This window comes from Salvelinus alpinus, chromosome 21 (assembly GCF_045679555.1).
Source record: "Salvelinus alpinus chromosome 21, SLU_Salpinus.1, whole genome shotgun sequence".
Classification (NCBI taxonomy): Eukaryota; Metazoa; Chordata; class Actinopteri; order Salmoniformes; family Salmonidae; genus Salvelinus; species Salvelinus alpinus.
In genome coordinates this window covers 20245634-20262208 of record NC_092106.1, presented here as the reverse complement: position 1 = coordinate 20262208, position 16575 = coordinate 20245634, and the positions used below count along the sequence as shown (strand labels likewise).

The 16575-nt window shown below is 41.7% G+C and overlaps 1 protein-coding gene across 9 annotated transcripts in view; it reads left to right on the top strand.

Annotated features, from left to right (window-relative positions):
* Nucleotides 1-16575, top strand: part of elna (elastin a) — a 111301-nt gene that overhangs the window by 79205 nt on the left and 15521 nt on the right. For 2 of the 9 annotated variants that reach the window (XM_071357269.1, XM_071357267.1), the window contains exons 38-56: nucleotides 628-714; nucleotides 1371-1406; nucleotides 1521-1631; nucleotides 1785-1874; nucleotides 2016-2048; nucleotides 2238-2393; nucleotides 2557-2598; nucleotides 3886-3936; nucleotides 11049-11069; nucleotides 11263-11289; nucleotides 11570-11593; nucleotides 12130-12177; nucleotides 13281-13310; nucleotides 13737-13772; nucleotides 14204-14245; nucleotides 14493-14549; nucleotides 15454-15522; nucleotides 15810-15857; nucleotides 16356-16427. In XM_071357269.1, the coding sequence (XP_071213370.1) occupies nucleotides 628-714; nucleotides 1371-1406; nucleotides 1521-1631; nucleotides 1785-1874; nucleotides 2016-2048; nucleotides 2238-2393; nucleotides 2557-2598; nucleotides 3886-3936; nucleotides 11049-11069; nucleotides 11263-11289; nucleotides 11570-11593; nucleotides 12130-12177; nucleotides 13281-13310; nucleotides 13737-13772; nucleotides 14204-14245; nucleotides 14493-14549; nucleotides 15454-15522; nucleotides 15810-15857; nucleotides 16356-16427 (1080 nt within the window). The remainder of the gene's footprint in view (nucleotides 1-627; nucleotides 715-1370; nucleotides 1407-1520; nucleotides 1632-1784; nucleotides 1875-2015; nucleotides 2049-2237; nucleotides 2394-2556; nucleotides 2599-3885; nucleotides 3937-11048; nucleotides 11070-11262; nucleotides 11290-11569; nucleotides 11594-12129; nucleotides 12178-13280; nucleotides 13311-13736; nucleotides 13773-14203; nucleotides 14246-14492; nucleotides 14550-15453; nucleotides 15523-15809; nucleotides 15858-16355; nucleotides 16428-16575) is intronic. The other 7 variants (XM_071357268.1, XM_071357271.1, XM_071357272.1 and 4 more) reach the window with 7 other exon arrangements.

Below are 16575 nucleotides of genomic sequence, written 5' to 3'. Positions count from 1 at the left end.
TGTACCTTCAGGCGTTTTGAAATTGCTCCCAAGGATGAACCAGACTTGTGAGGTCTACAATGAGGTCAGTGAGGTCATGGCTGATTTCTTTTGATTTTCCCATGATGTCAAGCAAAGAGGCACTGAGTTTGAAGGTAGGCCTTGAAATAGATCCACAGGTACACCTCCAATTGACTCAAATGATGTCAATTAGCCTATCAGAAGCTTCTAAAGCCATGACATCATTTTCTGGAATTTTCCAAGCTGTTTTAAGGCACTGTCAACTTAGTGTATGTAAACTTCTGACCCACTGGAATTGTGATACAGTGAATTGTAAGTGAAATAACCCAACAGTTGTTGGAAAAATTACTTCTGTCATACACAAAGTAGATGTCCTAACTGACTTGCCAAAACTATAGTTTGTTAACAAGAAATTTGTGGAGTGGTTGAAAAACGAGTTTTAATTACTCCAACCTAAGTATATTTAAACTTCCGACTTCAACTGTATATACTGTACTGATATACTGCCGGTGGTGCCAAACCCCCTAAATATATTTGATTTTTCCCCCCTGGGTTTCAAAGAAACAACCTTTAGATATTACTGTTGTTTAAACCACCAAGGAATAACATCCTGAGCCTGATCTGTAGGAGTTCCAGGAGGAGCTGGTGTGGCGGGGAGAGCAGGAGCAGTGCCAGGGGGTGGATATGGAGGGGTACCTGGGGCTGGATATGGAGGTGAGTCCGATTTGGCTTTGCCATGTAAATGTACTGTAATATACTGGACAAAATTATAAATGCAACATGCAACAATTTCAACGTTTTTACTGAGTTACAGTTCATATAAGGAAATCACTCAATTGAAATACAGTTGAAGTCCGAAGTTTACACTTAGGTTCAAGTCATTAAAACTCGTTTTTCAACCACTCCACAAATTTCTTGTTAACAAACTATAGTTTTGGCAAGTCGGTTAGGACATCTACTTTGTGCATGACACAAGTAATTTTTCCAACAATTGGTTACAGACAGATTATTTCACTTATAATTCACTGTATCACAATTCCAGTGGGTCAGAAGTTACCATACACTAAGTTGACTGTGCCTTTAAACAGCTTGGAAAATTCCAGAAAATTATGTCATGGCTTTAGAAGCTTCTGATAGGCTAATTGACATCATTTGAATCAATTGGAGGTGTACCTGTGGATGTATCACATTATGTTGATCTCTGTAAAGGGCGGTTTCCTGGACACAGATTAAGCCTAATCCTGGAATAAAAAACATTTTCAATGGACATTCTCCATTGAGCTTGATTTTTAGTATCCGCCCCCAATTGTTTTAGTAAGTTCATAAATCAGGGATGATGTCTTTTAATTTATAAACTTTTTGCAAATCAGGATATAATCCTGCTGCGGCCAAAGCTGCTAAATATGGTAAGGAAAAGCATTCAAAACAACAACATCGGAGTTTGTACATTGGTTCAATTCATACTGAAACTTCTGTCCACTTTTAACTAATTATAATTTTCTTGTGACACTCCACTACAGGATTACCAGGAGGTGCAGGAGCAGGCCTAGGAACTGGAGGACTTGGAGGAGCAGGAGGAGTACCAGGGGCTGGAGGATATAACCCTGCAGTGGCCAAAGCGGCTAAATATGGTAAAATCCCTCAAAACAATCAATCTCATTCAGTGTTGGTACATTGATTGAATTTACATCCATCTTTGACTTTTTAAATTGTGGTGTAACAAGTCTACTGTCTTTGGCAGTTCTGAAGTTGGACATTTGTTTTCTTGTGGCCCTCTACCACAGGAGTCCCCGGAGGTGCAGGAGCAGGCCTAGGAGCAGGAGGACTTGGAGGAGGAGGACAGGGAGGAGTACCTGGAGGAGTAGGAGCTGGAGGTACGTCAGAGGATGTGTATGAATAGTAAAGACATCAGAAAGAGCTCAAAAAGTATCATGGTCTAGTCTGTCCTTCTTTGCGATATCAAGGTGATGCAACATGCAATAAGAATATTAATTATGTGATGCTTGTGATTGCAGGATATGATCCCGCAGCCAAAGCTGCTAAATATGGTAAGAGCCTCTCTCGTTGTTTCATAACTTTTAGTCTATGTAATGCAGACCAGTGGAAGAACAATAATGTTTGTCTGTTCTGTGCAGTGTCTGTACAGTACCTATTCTCTCTTGTTAGCTGAAACAAGATTTTCACTATGGCTCAACAGATTATACTATACCTTCACCTATGTTCTTACCTGCCTGCAGGTATGCCAAGCGGGACAGGCATCGGTGGAGAAGGTGTGCCAGCGCCTATAGCGACTCCAAGACCAGGTGTGGGCGTGGGTGGTGGTGTTGGAGGAACTGCCTTTGAGCGCACTGATGTACCAGTGGGCACAGGGATACCTATCGCAGGCAAACCAGGTGAATAGATATTAGTTTCACCTTTTGATTCTTGCTTAGTTTATTTTACCTGGCCTAAATAGATCCTTCAGGATAATTGCTAGTACTACGCAAGTAGGTCCAAAATGAAGGGTTTAAAGAAAATCCACAAAGCTCCTAATGTGACATTATGACACCTTTACAGCAGAGGATTCATCTCTAGAACCCGGTGGAACTCCCATCCCAGGTAGAACCACAAGTTTTGCACTCAACAAGACTTTGGATTTAATTAACCTGTTTTCTCATTGATAAGTACAAATTCTGTATATCCGAAGATACAGAGTTAGAGTTAGTTACTGCAGGGGTTCTCAAACTTTTTGGGGTCCGGGGACCCCTTATGTGATAGAAAATTAATCAGGGACCCCCTCATAATCATAACACCGCTCGAGTGAGTTACGAATAGCATACAAGGAGTGTAGTAAACTATGACGTTGGCAGTTCATGGCCGTACGAACCAAGTCTCGGACCCTGGGAAGGAACATTTTCCACATTTTGTCAGGGGGCAGAGAGAAAACTTTGCAGTTTTAAAGCTTAAATTACAGTGCATTTATGTTTTAAAAACATTTTGAGGGAATACAAGAAGTATAATGTTCAAAACTTGGTAATTGGTGGAACACTGTGGATACAAATATCCCTGTGAGCCTCCCAGGCCCATGTTGCCCAGGATTAAGAAGATAAATTGTAGATTAACAATATTACATTGTATTGTATTACACCCTCTAAACTTATTCCATGGATCCCTTGGCCAAAATTAGTTTAATCTGTTGTTAGTATTTTTTTTTAATGAATAGTACTATCTGGTCGCCCCCTACAGTACCTCAGACCCCATTTTGAGAACCCCTGAGTGACTGTATTTGAAATATGCACTGTATTTTACAGAGCTGTAAAAAAAGGGGTAGGTACTGTACCATAGAATGCCATAGACATAGAATAAAAAATCAATGATAGAGACTGATTATAATGCAAGTTATAGTTTTCCTTTTCGTTTCATGAGCTGTATGTATATAACCTGTTTATAATCCGACAAAGCCCCATCAGACTTTTCCAGCAGGCCTCATCAGGACTTCAATGGCCTACAGACACAGCCTTAGCATCCAAGCTAACTCCCACATCTTCTACCACTGCTGTCTGGCTAACTGCGCTCCACTGCAGGTGTATCAAACAGCAATGGCAGTATCGTGCAAGCCAGTCCCCTGCCCTATCTCCTCCCAAACCCCAAACCTCTTTGCCCCCTCTCTTCTCCCCAAACCCTCAAACAAGAGACAGCTTAATATCTGTCCTGCTAGTGCTGTCCCCTTTAGCATTGTTGTATGGTCCAATAGCTATTCACTACCTGGAGCTGGAGCTTATCCCCTTCCCTCCTGCCATGGCAGTGCCAAGGATCCCCATAATGTCTTCTGCCCTACGCTAGTTTCCCCTACCCTGTCTTTTTCAACTGCAATGGATGAAACTGGAACCTGTTGTCTTTTGGCAGATCCCACACCTATTGGCACACAGGCCACAGAGGCCCCAGAGCCAGAGCCCAGTAAGACTTGCTGCTGTCTGTGTTTGCATGATCAAACCCTTTCTGACAAAGGACATAGTTACACTTCATTTGAAGAGTGTAATATACACATACAGTACCAGTCAAAACTTGGACAAGCCTACTCATTCAAGGATTTTTATTTATTTTTTACTATTTTCTACATTGTAGAATAATAGTGAAGACATCCAAACTATGAAATAACACATGGAATCATGTAGTAACCATAAAAGTGCATATTTTAAATTTGAGATTCTTCAAAGTAGCCACCGTTTGCCTTGATGACAGCTTTGCACACTCTTGGCATTCTCTCAACCAGCTTCATGAGGTAGTCACCTGGAACGCATTTCAATTAACAAGTATGCCTTGTTAAAAGTACATTTGTGGAATGTATTTTCTCCCAAATGTGTTTGAGCCAATCAGTTGGTATACAGAAGACAGCCCTATTTGGAAAAAGCAAAAGAGAAATGACAGTCCATGATTACTTTAACCTCACTAGGGTACGTGCTAGCGTCCCACCTGGCCAACATCCAGTGAAATTGCAGAGCGCCAAATTCAAAAACAGAAATACTCATTATAAAAATTCATAAAACATACAAGTGTTATACATCGGTTTAAAGATTAATTTCTTGTTAATCCAACCACGCTGTCAGATTTTAAAAAGGCTTTACGGCGTAAGCATACCATGCGATTGTCTGAGAACAGCGCCCAGCAGACAAATCATTACAAACAGTTAGCAGCCAAGTAGAGGAGTTACACAATTCAGAAATAGATACAATTAATCACTTACCTTTGATGATCTTCATATGGTTGCACTCACAAGACTCCCATTTACTCAATAAATGTTTGTTTTGTTTGATAAAGTCCCTGTTTATATCCAAAAACCTTGTTCACGCGTTTTGTTCAGTAATCCATAGGCTCAAACGCAGTCACAACAGGCAGATGGAAAATCCAAATAGTATCGGTGAAGTTTGTTGAAACATTTCAAACGTTGTTTATAATCAATCCTCAGGTTGTTTTTAGACTAAATAATCGATAATATTTCAACCTGGCAATAACGTCGTCAATATAAAAGGTAAACAAGAAAGGCGCGCTCTGAGTTTCAGAATACAAGCCTGAAACAATTTCTAAAGACTGTTGACATCTAGTGGAAGCCATAGGAAGTGCAATTTGTCCTAAGTCAATGGATACTGTAATGGCATTCAATAGAAAACTACAAACATAAAGAAAAATCCCACTTCCTGGATGTATTTTTCTCAGTTTTTCGCCAGCCAAATCAGTTCTGTTATACTCATAGACATTATTCTAACAGTCTTGGAAACTTTAGAGTGTTTTCTATCCAAATCTACCAATTATATGCATATCCTAGCTTCTGGGCCTGAGTAGCAGGCAGTTTACTTTGGGCACGCTTTTCATCCGGAAGTGAAAATAGTGCCCCCTACCCTAGTGAATTAAGACATGAAGGTCAGTCAATGGGCAAAATATCAAGAGCATTAAAAGTTTCTTCAAGTCCAGTCGCAAAAACCATCAAACGCTATTATGAAACTGGCTCTCATGAGGACCGCCACAGGAAAGGAAGACACAGAGTTACCTATGCTGCAGAGGATAAGTTTATTAGAGTTGCCAAGCTCAGATTGCAGCCCAAATAAATGTTTCAAAGAGTACATGTACAGTAAGAGACATCCCAACATTAACTGTTCAGAGGAGACTGTGTGAATCAGGCCTTCATGGTTGAATTGCTGCAATGAAACCACTACTAAAGGACACCAATAAGAAGAAGAGACTTGCTTGGGCAAAAAAACACCAGCAATGGACATTAGACCGGTGGAAATCTGTCCTTTGGTCTGATGAGTCCAAATTTGAGATGTTTGGTTCCAACCGCCGTGTATTTGTGAGACGCAGAGTAGGTGAACTGATGATCTCTACGTGTGTGGTTCCCACCGTGAAGCATGGAGGAGGAGGTGTGATGGTGTGGGGCTGCTTTTCTGGTGACACGGTCAGGGATTGATTTAGAAATCAAATCAAAGTTTATTTGTCACGTGCGCCGAATACAAAAGGTTTAGAGTTTCACCTTACAGTGAAATGCTTACTTACAGGCTCTAACCAATAGTGAGAAGAAAGTGTTTGTGTGTGTGCGTGTGCGTGTGCGTGCGTGCGTGCAAAAAAATAAAACAACAGTAAAAAGACATTTGAAAATAAGAGTAGCAAGGCTATGTACAGACACCGGTTAGTCAGGCTTATTGAGGTAGTATGTACATGTAGGTATGGTTAAAGTGACTATGCATATATGATGAACAGAGAGTAGCAGTAGCGTAAAAAGAGGGGTTGGGGCGGGCACACAATGCAAAAAGTCTGGGTACCTGTTCAGGAGTCTTATGGCTTGGGGGTAAAAACTGTTGAGAAGCCTTTTTGTCCTAGACTTGGCATTCCGGTACCGCTTGCCATGCGGTAGTAGAGAGAACAGTCTATGACTGGGGTGGCTGGGGTCTTTGACAATTTTCAGGGCCTTTCTCTGGCACCGCCTGGTGTAGAAGTCCTGGATGGCAGGCAGCTTTGCCCCAGTGATGTACTGGGCCATACGCACTACCCTCTGAAGTGCCTTGCGGTCGGAGGCCGAGCAATTGCCGTACCAGGCAGTGATGCAACCGGTCAGGATGCTCTCGATGTTGCAGCTGTAGAATCGTTTGAGGATCTCAGTACCCATGCCAAATATTTTTAGTTTCCTGAGGAGGAATAGGCTTTGTCGTGCCCTCTTCACGACTGTCTTGGTGTGTTTGGACCATTCTAGTTTGTTGTTGATGTGGACACCAAGGAACTTGAAGTTCTCAACCTGCTCCACTACAGCCCCGTCGATGAGAATGGGGGCGTGCTCGGTGCTCCTTTTCCTGTAGTCCACAATAATCTCCTTAGTCTTGGTTACGTTGAGGGATAGGTTGTTATTCTGGCACCACCCGGCCAGGTGTCTGACCTCCTCCCTATAGGCTGTCTCGTCATTGTCGGTGATCAGGCCTACCACTGTTGTGTCGTTTGCAAACTTAATGATGGTGTTGGAGTCGTGCCTGGCCATGCAGTCGTGGGTGAACAGGGAGTACAGGAGGGGACTGAGCACGCACCCCTGGGGAGCTCCAGTGTTGAGAATCAGCGTGGCAGATGTGTTGCTACCTACCCTCACCACCTGGGGGCGGCCCGCCAGGAAGTCCAGGATCCAGTTACAGAGGGAGGTGTTTAGTCCCAGGTTCCTTAGCTTAGTGATGAGCTTTGAGGGTACTATGGTGTTGAACGCTGAGCTGTAGTCAATGAATAGCATTCTCACATAGGTGTTCCTTTTGTCCATGTTGGAAAGGGCAGTGTGGAGTGCAATAGAGATTGCATCATCTGCGGATCTGTTTGGACGGTATGCAAATTGGAGTGGGTCTAGGGTTTCTGGGATAATGGTGTTGATGTGAGCCATTACCAGCCTTTCAAAGCACTTCATGGATACGGACGTGAGTGATACGGGTCTGTAGTCATTTAGGCAGGTTGCCTTTGTGTTCTTGGGCACAGGGACTATGGTGGTCTGCTTGAAACATGTTGCTATTACAGACTCAATCAGGGACATGTTGAAAATGTCAGTGAAGACACCTGCCAGTTGGTCAGCACATGCCCGGAGCACACGTCCTGGTAATCCGTCTGGCACCGCAGCCTTGTGTATGTTGACCTGGTCTTACTCACGTCGGCTACGGAGAGCATAATCACACAGTCGTCCGGAACAGCTGATGCTCTCATGCATGCCTCAGTGTTGCTTGCCTCGAAGTGAGCATAGAAGTGATTTAGCTCGTCTGGTAGGCTCGTGTCACTGGGCAGCTCGCGGCTGTGCTTCCCTTTGTAGTCTGTAATAGTTTGCAAGCCCTGCCACAACCGACGAGCGTCGGAGCCGGTGTAGTATGATTCAATCTTAGCCCTGTATTGACGCTTTGCCTGTTTGATGGTTCATCGCAGGGCATAGCGGGATTTCTTGTAAGCTTCCGGGTTAGAGTCCCGCACCTTGAAAGCGGCAGCTCTACCTTTTAGCACCGTGCGAATGTTGCCTGTAATCCATGGCTTCTGGTTGGGGTATGTGCAAACAGTCACTGTGGGGACGACGTCCTCAATGCACTTATTGATAAAGCCAGTGACTGATGTGGTGTATTCCTCAATGTCATCGGAAGAATCCCGGAACATGTTCCAGTCTGTGATAGCGCAAAACAGTCCTGTAGTTTAGCATCTGCTTCATCTGACCACTTTTTTATAGACCGAGTCACTGGTGCTTCCTGCTTTAATTTTTGCTTGTAAGCAGGAATCAGGGAGATAGAGTTGTGGTCGGATTTACCAAATGGAGGGCGAGGGAAAGCTTTGTACGCGTCTCTGTGTGTGGAGTACAGGTGATCTAGAATTTATTTCCCCTCTGGTTGCACATTTAACATGTTGATCGAGATTTGGTAGAACTGATTTAAGTTTCCCTGCATTAAAGTCTCCGGCCACTAGGAGCGCCGCCTCTGGGTGAGCGGTTTCCTGTTTTCTTATTTCCTTATACAGCTGACTGAGTGCGGTCTTAGTGCCCGTATCTGTTTGTGGTGGTAAACAAACAGCCACGAAAAGTACAGCTGAGAACTCTCTAGGCAAGTAGCGTGGCCTGCAATTTATCACAATATACTCTACTTCAGGCGAGCAAAATCTAGAGACTTCCTTAGATTTCGTGCACCAGCTGTTGTTTACAAATATGCACAGACCGCCCCCCCTCGTCTTACCAGAGTGTGCTGTTCTATCCTGCCGGTGCAGCGTATATCCCGCTAGCTGAATATCCATGTCGTCATTCAGCCACGATTCCGTGAAACATAGGATATTACAGTTTTTGATGTCCCGTTGGTAGGATATTCGTGATCGTACATCGTCTAGTTTATTGTCCAATGATTGTACGTTGCCGAGTATTATTGACGGTAACGGCAGCTTTCCTACTCGCCTTCTGCGGGTCCGGACGAGGCATCCGGCTCTTCGTCCTCTGCGTCGCTTCCTTTTGCGAATAATTGGGATCTCTGCCCTGTGGGGTGTTTGGAGAATATCGTCACTCACCTCGGATTTGTCTAATCCGAGGTGAGTGATCGCTGTCCTGATATCCAGAAGCTCTTTTCTTCCGTAAGATACGGTTGCAGAAACATTATGTACAAAATAATTTACAAATATAGCGAATAAACCACATAATAGCACAATTGGTTAGGAGACCGTAAAACGGCAGCCATCTCCTCCGGCGCACACTTAACCACAGCATTCTGCAGCGATACACCATCCCATCTGGTTTGCGCTTAGTGGTGACTATCATTTGTTTTTCAACAGGACAATGACCCAACACACCTCCAGGATGTGTAAGGGCTATTTGACCAAGAAGGAGAGTGATGGAGTGCTACATCAGGGGTGCATCACTTGAGTGGGTTGAGTCACTGATCTTCCTGTCCGGGTTTCATCAGATGCCCTGGCCTCCACCATCACCCGACCTCAACCCAATTGAGATGGTTTGGGATGAGTTGGACCACAGAGTGAAGGAAAATCAGCCAACAAGTGCTGAGCATATGTGGAACTCCTTCAAGACTGTTGGAAAAGCAGTCCAGGTGAAGCTGGTTGAGAGAATGTCAAGAGGGTGCAAAGTTGTCATCAAGGCAAAGGGTGGCTACTTTGAAGAATCTAACATGTATTTTGATTTGTTTAACACTTTTTTGGTTACTGCATGATTCCATATGTGTTATTTAATAGTTTTGAGGTCTTCACTATTAACTTTTAACAAGGCACACTTGTGAATTGAAATGCGATCCAGGTGACTACCTCATGAAGAGAGAATGCCAAGAGTGTGAAAAGCTGTCAAGGCAGCTACTTTGAAGAATCTCAAATCTCAAATATATTTTGATTTGTTTAACACTTTTTTGGTTACTACATGATTCTATATGTGTTATTTCATAGTTTTGATGTCTTCACTAGTATTCTACAATATAGAAAATAGTAAAAATAAAGAAAAACCCTGGAATGAGTAGGTGTGTCCAAACGTTTGACTCGTACTGTATGTTCTTTACAATTCCTTACATAAGCACTTCATAACATTTTACACGATTACTTATTGGCTTTTGATAAACAATTCATTTTAGTTGATTCAGGTAGATTCCTTTGTGAAAACATTGTAATGCAACAACAACAACAAAAAATGAAGGAATGTAATGTTCATGTGGGTGTGGGTGTTGACAAGATAATGTCTCTCAGGTATTTTCTAGAAGTAGTTTGTCCTCTTAATCGCTCTTCCTCTCTTTCCCTCAACTAACTCCGCAGCTTGCTGCTCTTGAAATATCTCCCATTTCTGCTCTCTCCTCCCTCCCTTGGCTTTTTAACCAATTAGATTCATCTGACACTTGTCAATACTTGATTGACTTACAGTATAGTGTAATATGACTAGTTACTGTTAATGTCCTCCACAATAAAGATTGCTCCTATGGAGATTGTGCCTGGAAGACCTGTAGATACGTACTGTATGCACTCATCCTTTCTCCTTGGTAGTTAAAGTCCTATCTCCCTTCAGGGGTGGGAAACTCCAGTCCTCAGGGGCCTGATTGGTGTCACCTTTTCTCCATCCCTAGCAAACACAGGTGATTAATCAAATTGCATTCTAAACATGATTAGGTGATTGGAGTCAGGTGTGTTAGCTGGGGAAAAACTGTGACACCAATCAGGCCCTGGAGGACTGGAATTGCCCACCTCTGCGGCATCTTCTACAGCAGGGGATCATATTCTTGTTATTACCTGATGTTTACTTACGGTACTGTATTTGAAATCCCACATTGTTTGAAAATGTTTTTATGAGAAAATGGACACAAATTCATATTACTGTGTAATTCTTCCAGCACATATTTTTTTGGAGCCCCTGCTTTAGATTTGTTCTTCAGTCTAGAAACTAAAATGTTTATATATCTTTACGATATTTTATTTTGTGTGATTCTTTTCTCTGTCTTGTTGCGTCTTGGATAGAGTACTTTGATTCAATACTTTATTCTTCATTTTCATGGAAATTCATATTATTAATATATCACGTCATTGATTCACTTTCTTTTGGTTTGCTGCAGGTGCCACAGGAGTAACTGGAGGTATGTATTGGACCATATTTTTTATGAAGCCAACATCAATTATTCATTCTCACTAGTTTTGCAACATTGTGTCATTAGAATCACTGAACATTTTATTTGAGTTTTTTGAGTGGGAAGTTATTCTATTTTGGAGACTTTATAACTGTCATAATTATGACTTAGCTGGTAATAATTAACATGATTGCCTTCACAGTTGGGGCTGGGGTGCTTCAACCTAGTGGTAAGTCATTTAAATGATTCTCCTGAAAATGTAAAAATCCTTCTGCATGAAAATGGCGTCCTACTTGTACCTATCAACATTTCTGTACTTTACTATCTTTTCTTCTTATCTTTGAAGAGCAATATTAGATTGCTTTACTATCAGTTCATCTTCATTGTTGACCAGTGATTTTTTTTTAAATGTATTTACTGTACATCAAACATTAGGGTTTTCATTTATCATCACTTTGAACCAATATGCTCTGTAGCTGTGTGTTAAAGACTTTTCTCTTTGTTTCCAGTTGGTACAGGTCCAGCTCAGCCTGGTGAGTGTTGTGTCCACCATAGCAGACCTGGGTTCAATTAGTATTGGTTTTCTTTCAAATACTTCTCATGTAGTTGCTACTGGAGTACAGCAGCCTGGAGGTAAGGTGTCTCGATAGTGGAGACTATAAGGAGCAGAGTATGTGACATTGTTTAGCCACATGATGGTGACAATCTCCTGCAGGTGATGCTGTTGAGTAGTTTGTTTTCCAGTTGTGTAGTGACATGATTAATAATAATAATAATATTAATTTAGTGGGTGTTTTAAATTTGTCCAATTTCACACGTACATTATACAAATGTCTGAATTGGAAATGTGTTTTTTGCATATCCCAACTCCCCCTGAGACACCCTTGGAGAGTGGGGTCACTGCCGTGGTCAGCCATTATCAACGGCGACCCTGGAGCAATTAGGGTTAAGTGCCTTGCTTAAGGGCACATCGGCATATTTATCAAATTGTCGTCTTGGGGATTCAAACTAGTGACCGATTTTGTTATTGGCCCAACGCTCTAACCACTAGGCTTTATATTATTTACAGGTGTGGGTGTCGGAGCAGGTGGCAAAGCTCCTAAACCCCCTGGGACAGGTAAAGATTCTGAAACCCTACTAATACCATATTATTGCAGTAGTATTACAGCACTGGTTGTTTACAACTTCAAATTGATACCATCAACTCAGATCCATAACCCATCCAATAATGTGATTGAACACTTTTACATGCCAATATAAATATAATTAATAAACCCCTATGCACATTCATATAACAGTGATGTACCAACCCTTATGCACACACGATTAGGAATAATATGCTTTGTTATTGATCAGATAAGGATATTACCTTCTTCACGTGAGTCAATAGCAAGAGTTGTTTACACACAATGAACAGCAGCATCAGCTCTTTTCTCTGGTCTAATGCACCAAAACATCCAATTAAGACTGATCATAATGCTAACCCAGGCCACAAGTTTTGTTGACGTACCTAAAACGTGTTAGCCGTTGCAAGACAGTCATATTGATTAGAAATGTACAGAGATAAGGTCAAGTCAACAGTATATGATAGTAAAAGGTGCAGTTAGATTTGCTAGTAGTCTCAGGCCTTTATAAGGTGCTGTTAGGACATGTAATATTAAATAATTGACCAAATCTAGACACATGGATCCAGTCATCTATATACATTCAAATGCATGTTATATGCATTATTTGAAAACGATGCCGTATGAGGTAAAGCTTTAGGGTGAAGTTATTTGCATCAGGATGATAGAGACAGTTCTGCACCATCAATTTCAAATTAATTTAACTGCCTGAAGTCCTGTGAATGTGTTGAATATGTTATCACTGTCTCAGCTGGCTGAGTAGTTCCTTCACTAGAGGCAAAAATAAAACAATTCAGGCCTATATATTTGTGAACCATTTCTATTGAGCATTCAAATACATATTTTGATTAGAACATAAAATGAAGGCAGATCTATGACTATTGGTCAACAAAGAATCTTAAACTAGATGAGAGCGCAAAATAAATATATGAGGTCTTAAACCTGAAAGGCCCCTTGCATGACTGAATCTGCATTAGGATGTTCTGATTTATTGTCTTAACTAAAAAAAAATTGACTGAGCCATTCATTTGGGTGCCCTGGTGATGAAGTCATAATTTCAGGAAATAAGCAGCTTTTCTTTGTCATCATGATACAGGGGGATACCCGTATGGTGGTTATGGACAGGGTATGTATGAGAGAGGAGAAGAGCAGACCACAACCTTATCGTCTCTACACTAGTAGCAGACACACGCACACACACACACACACACACACACACACACACACACACACACATCTCTGTTTTTATTTCAAACTACTGCATGACTTCACTGAGATATGACCTTGGCTTGTTGAGATATGAGATATGACCTTGGCCTCTTCTCTGTAAATGAATAAGTCAAAGGTCTGATAAAAAATTGGGATTTAATGGCCAGGCCAGGGATAAGTGGTGTAATATGTTCATATGTTTAAGGAATTTTAAAGTTTATTATATAAGCAGGAAGCAGCTAGCTTTATTGGAATTATTATGTTAGCTACGTGACCTGACGGAGCCACTCACTGGTGCTCCCTTGTCAGGAATAAAGCTGCTTTTCTTTCCATCATGATTCAGCAGGACAACTCTGGTATGGTCAAGGTTATGGACAGGGTATGTATGAGAGAGGAGGAGGGGAGAGAAGGAAATAGGAGGCCACTCCACCACAGCCTCTTAAAACTAGTATTCTAGACAAAGAAAGAAAACAACATACGTCATCATCTAGTTTGAATTGTACCAGATGTACTGGACCATGAACTCTGACCTCTAGTCTGACCTTACAATAAACCTCTTATGTCATCACTTTAAAAGCTTCACACTCTCTGTACGTCTTCACTATCAAATTACAAGGTCATGTTGAAGAGATTATTGTTGATAGAGCTAGGACAATAAAGCTTGAGTGTGACACTCAGCATAGACAGTAGGTAATTGGCAGTACTGTATCGTCCTTTCCACCATCATTCAGATCAGTGACCCATCCCACAGCCCCACACCCAACCATATGTTATGTCCATGGGGTTTTAATGGCATATATTGCTCCACAGGTGCAGGTGCTGGTGGATATCCCTATGGAGGAGGATATGGAAGTAAGCCAATTTCTCTGTCTGCATTCTTGTAATGGAGTCTCAAACTTAATTCACTATGGCCATGTGCGACCTTAGGTTACTTTCTACTCAGACTAAATCCCCATCACTGTAATTGGTTTATTCAGGTATTTGTCCATTAATATCATCTCATGTCCGTATCCCTGGTGATATTGCATTACAGTCACTGTTGAGTAGAGAGTAAAAATAGGCTGTGCAAATTACGTTTATGTTCTCTGTATTTCCTCAGATCCATACGGAGCAGGAGCTGGACAACTTCCTGGAGCCAAGCCCCTGAAACCTCCAGGTGTGTGTCAGAGTGTGCCATAAGAAGTGTTTATTAAAGATGTAGCTACAATACAGTGAGCTCCAAAAGTATTGGGACAGTGACACATTTGTTGTTGTTTTGGCTCTGTACTCCAGCACTTTGGATAAGAATAAAATATGTTTCTAAACATTTCTACGTTAATTTGGATGCTAACATGATTACGGATAGTCCTGAATGAATCGTAAATAATGAGAAGTGAGAAAGTTAAACGCACAAATATCATACCCCCAATACATGCTAACCTCTCACCATTACAATAACAGGGGAGGTTAGCATCTTTTGGGGGGGGGGGCGGGGTAGTATGATATTTATGCTTTCGCACTCATCATTATTCAGGGTTTATTCAGGATTATCTGTAGTTATGGTTGCATCCACATTAATGTAGAAGTGTTTAGAAACATATTGTGTTCTTATTTACAATAAAAGTGACTCCAAAATGACACAATGCATTTTTTACCATTTATTTCTATTGGACACAAAATAATCTGAAACATTACCAAAACAAACAGCTAATGCATCCAACAAGTTTGTAGAGTCACAAGTGTGATGTGATCATTGCATGCTAAGAATATGGAACCAAATACTAAACTTTTGACTACTTTAATACACATATAAGGGAATTTGTCCCAACACTTTTGGTCCCCTAAAATGGGGGGACTATGTACAAAAAGTGCTGCAATTTCTGAACATTTACCCGATATCGATGAAAATATCCTCAGATTAAAGCTGAATGTCTGCACTTTAACCTCATAGTCATTGTGTCATTTCAAATCCAAAGTTCTGGACTACAGAGCCAAAACAAACAAACAAATGTCACTGTCCCAATACTTTTGGAGCTCACTGTATATGATCTCACTCACTGTGTTTTGTATCTCTCCTGTAGTTGTGGGAGGAGCAGGCGGTGCGGCTGGAGGAGCAGGTATTCCTCTTACTGGAGCAGGTGGTGGTGCAGGTATGGAATCACTTTTGTACCTGTCTTAGGAAATAAATAAGCTTTCTGTGTAACTGAACAATTAATATCCACAATGTCCCCAAAATGGTGATGTACGAAGAGACATGTTGAGTTCAACCCCATCCCATAAATTCAATGGCTTATTGTAACTCCATACTCCCTGACCTCAGGTCAACTCTGTATAACATTGTGTTACATACATCTTGCTGAGCCAATCTCTGGTGTTTCCTAGGCAATGAAGTCATCATGTCAGGAATAAAGCTGCTTTTCTTTCCATCATGATTCAGGGGGATACCCGTATGGTTATGGTCAAGGTGGTTATGGACAGGGACAGGGTATGTATGAGAGAGGGGAAGCAGGCCAGCTGGCCTCTCAGAGTGACCGTTGTCCAGGAAATGTAATTGACTTGCACTTCCTATGACCAATGAGGCGATTGGAGCGGTGACTGTGACAGACACCAGAGCCAGAAATGAGATGCCAATGGGACTGTGTCTGAAACCCCAATGTCAACTGAGCTAGAAACACCCTCTCCAAACCAAACTGTTGAAACTCTCATGCCACCTCAAACAATGACCTCTGGGACGTTCTGTGGTTGTAGCTTTGTAACAACACAAAGCTTGACCATAGCCAGGGAAATGTCTTGTCCTTGTTTTTAACTGCCAAGTCTAGCTAGATAGGTTCAACTGTCATCAACAGTAGCTGATCATATAAAGCTACAGATAATAACTATCTAGTGTCTGAAATGTCAGCCATGTTCTTAGTGGAGGACTAGTGTCACCCACTAGAGGCCTGGTACGAGGCTATATGAGAACTAACCCAGTCTCATGTTTCAGGTGTGAGGTATCCCACTGGTGTTGGTCTGGGAGTAGGGGCAGGAGCAGGTCAAAAAGCACCCAAACCCCCAGGTAAAAACCCTGACACTTAAAGCCCAGCTTTGTACTAATACTCTTACATGTTTTACTCTTACTTTTATGTACATATACTACCACATCTGAGCAACATATCATAGTGATGTTATCTTTATTTTGGAGTAGAGTTCTCGTAAAAGTAGTG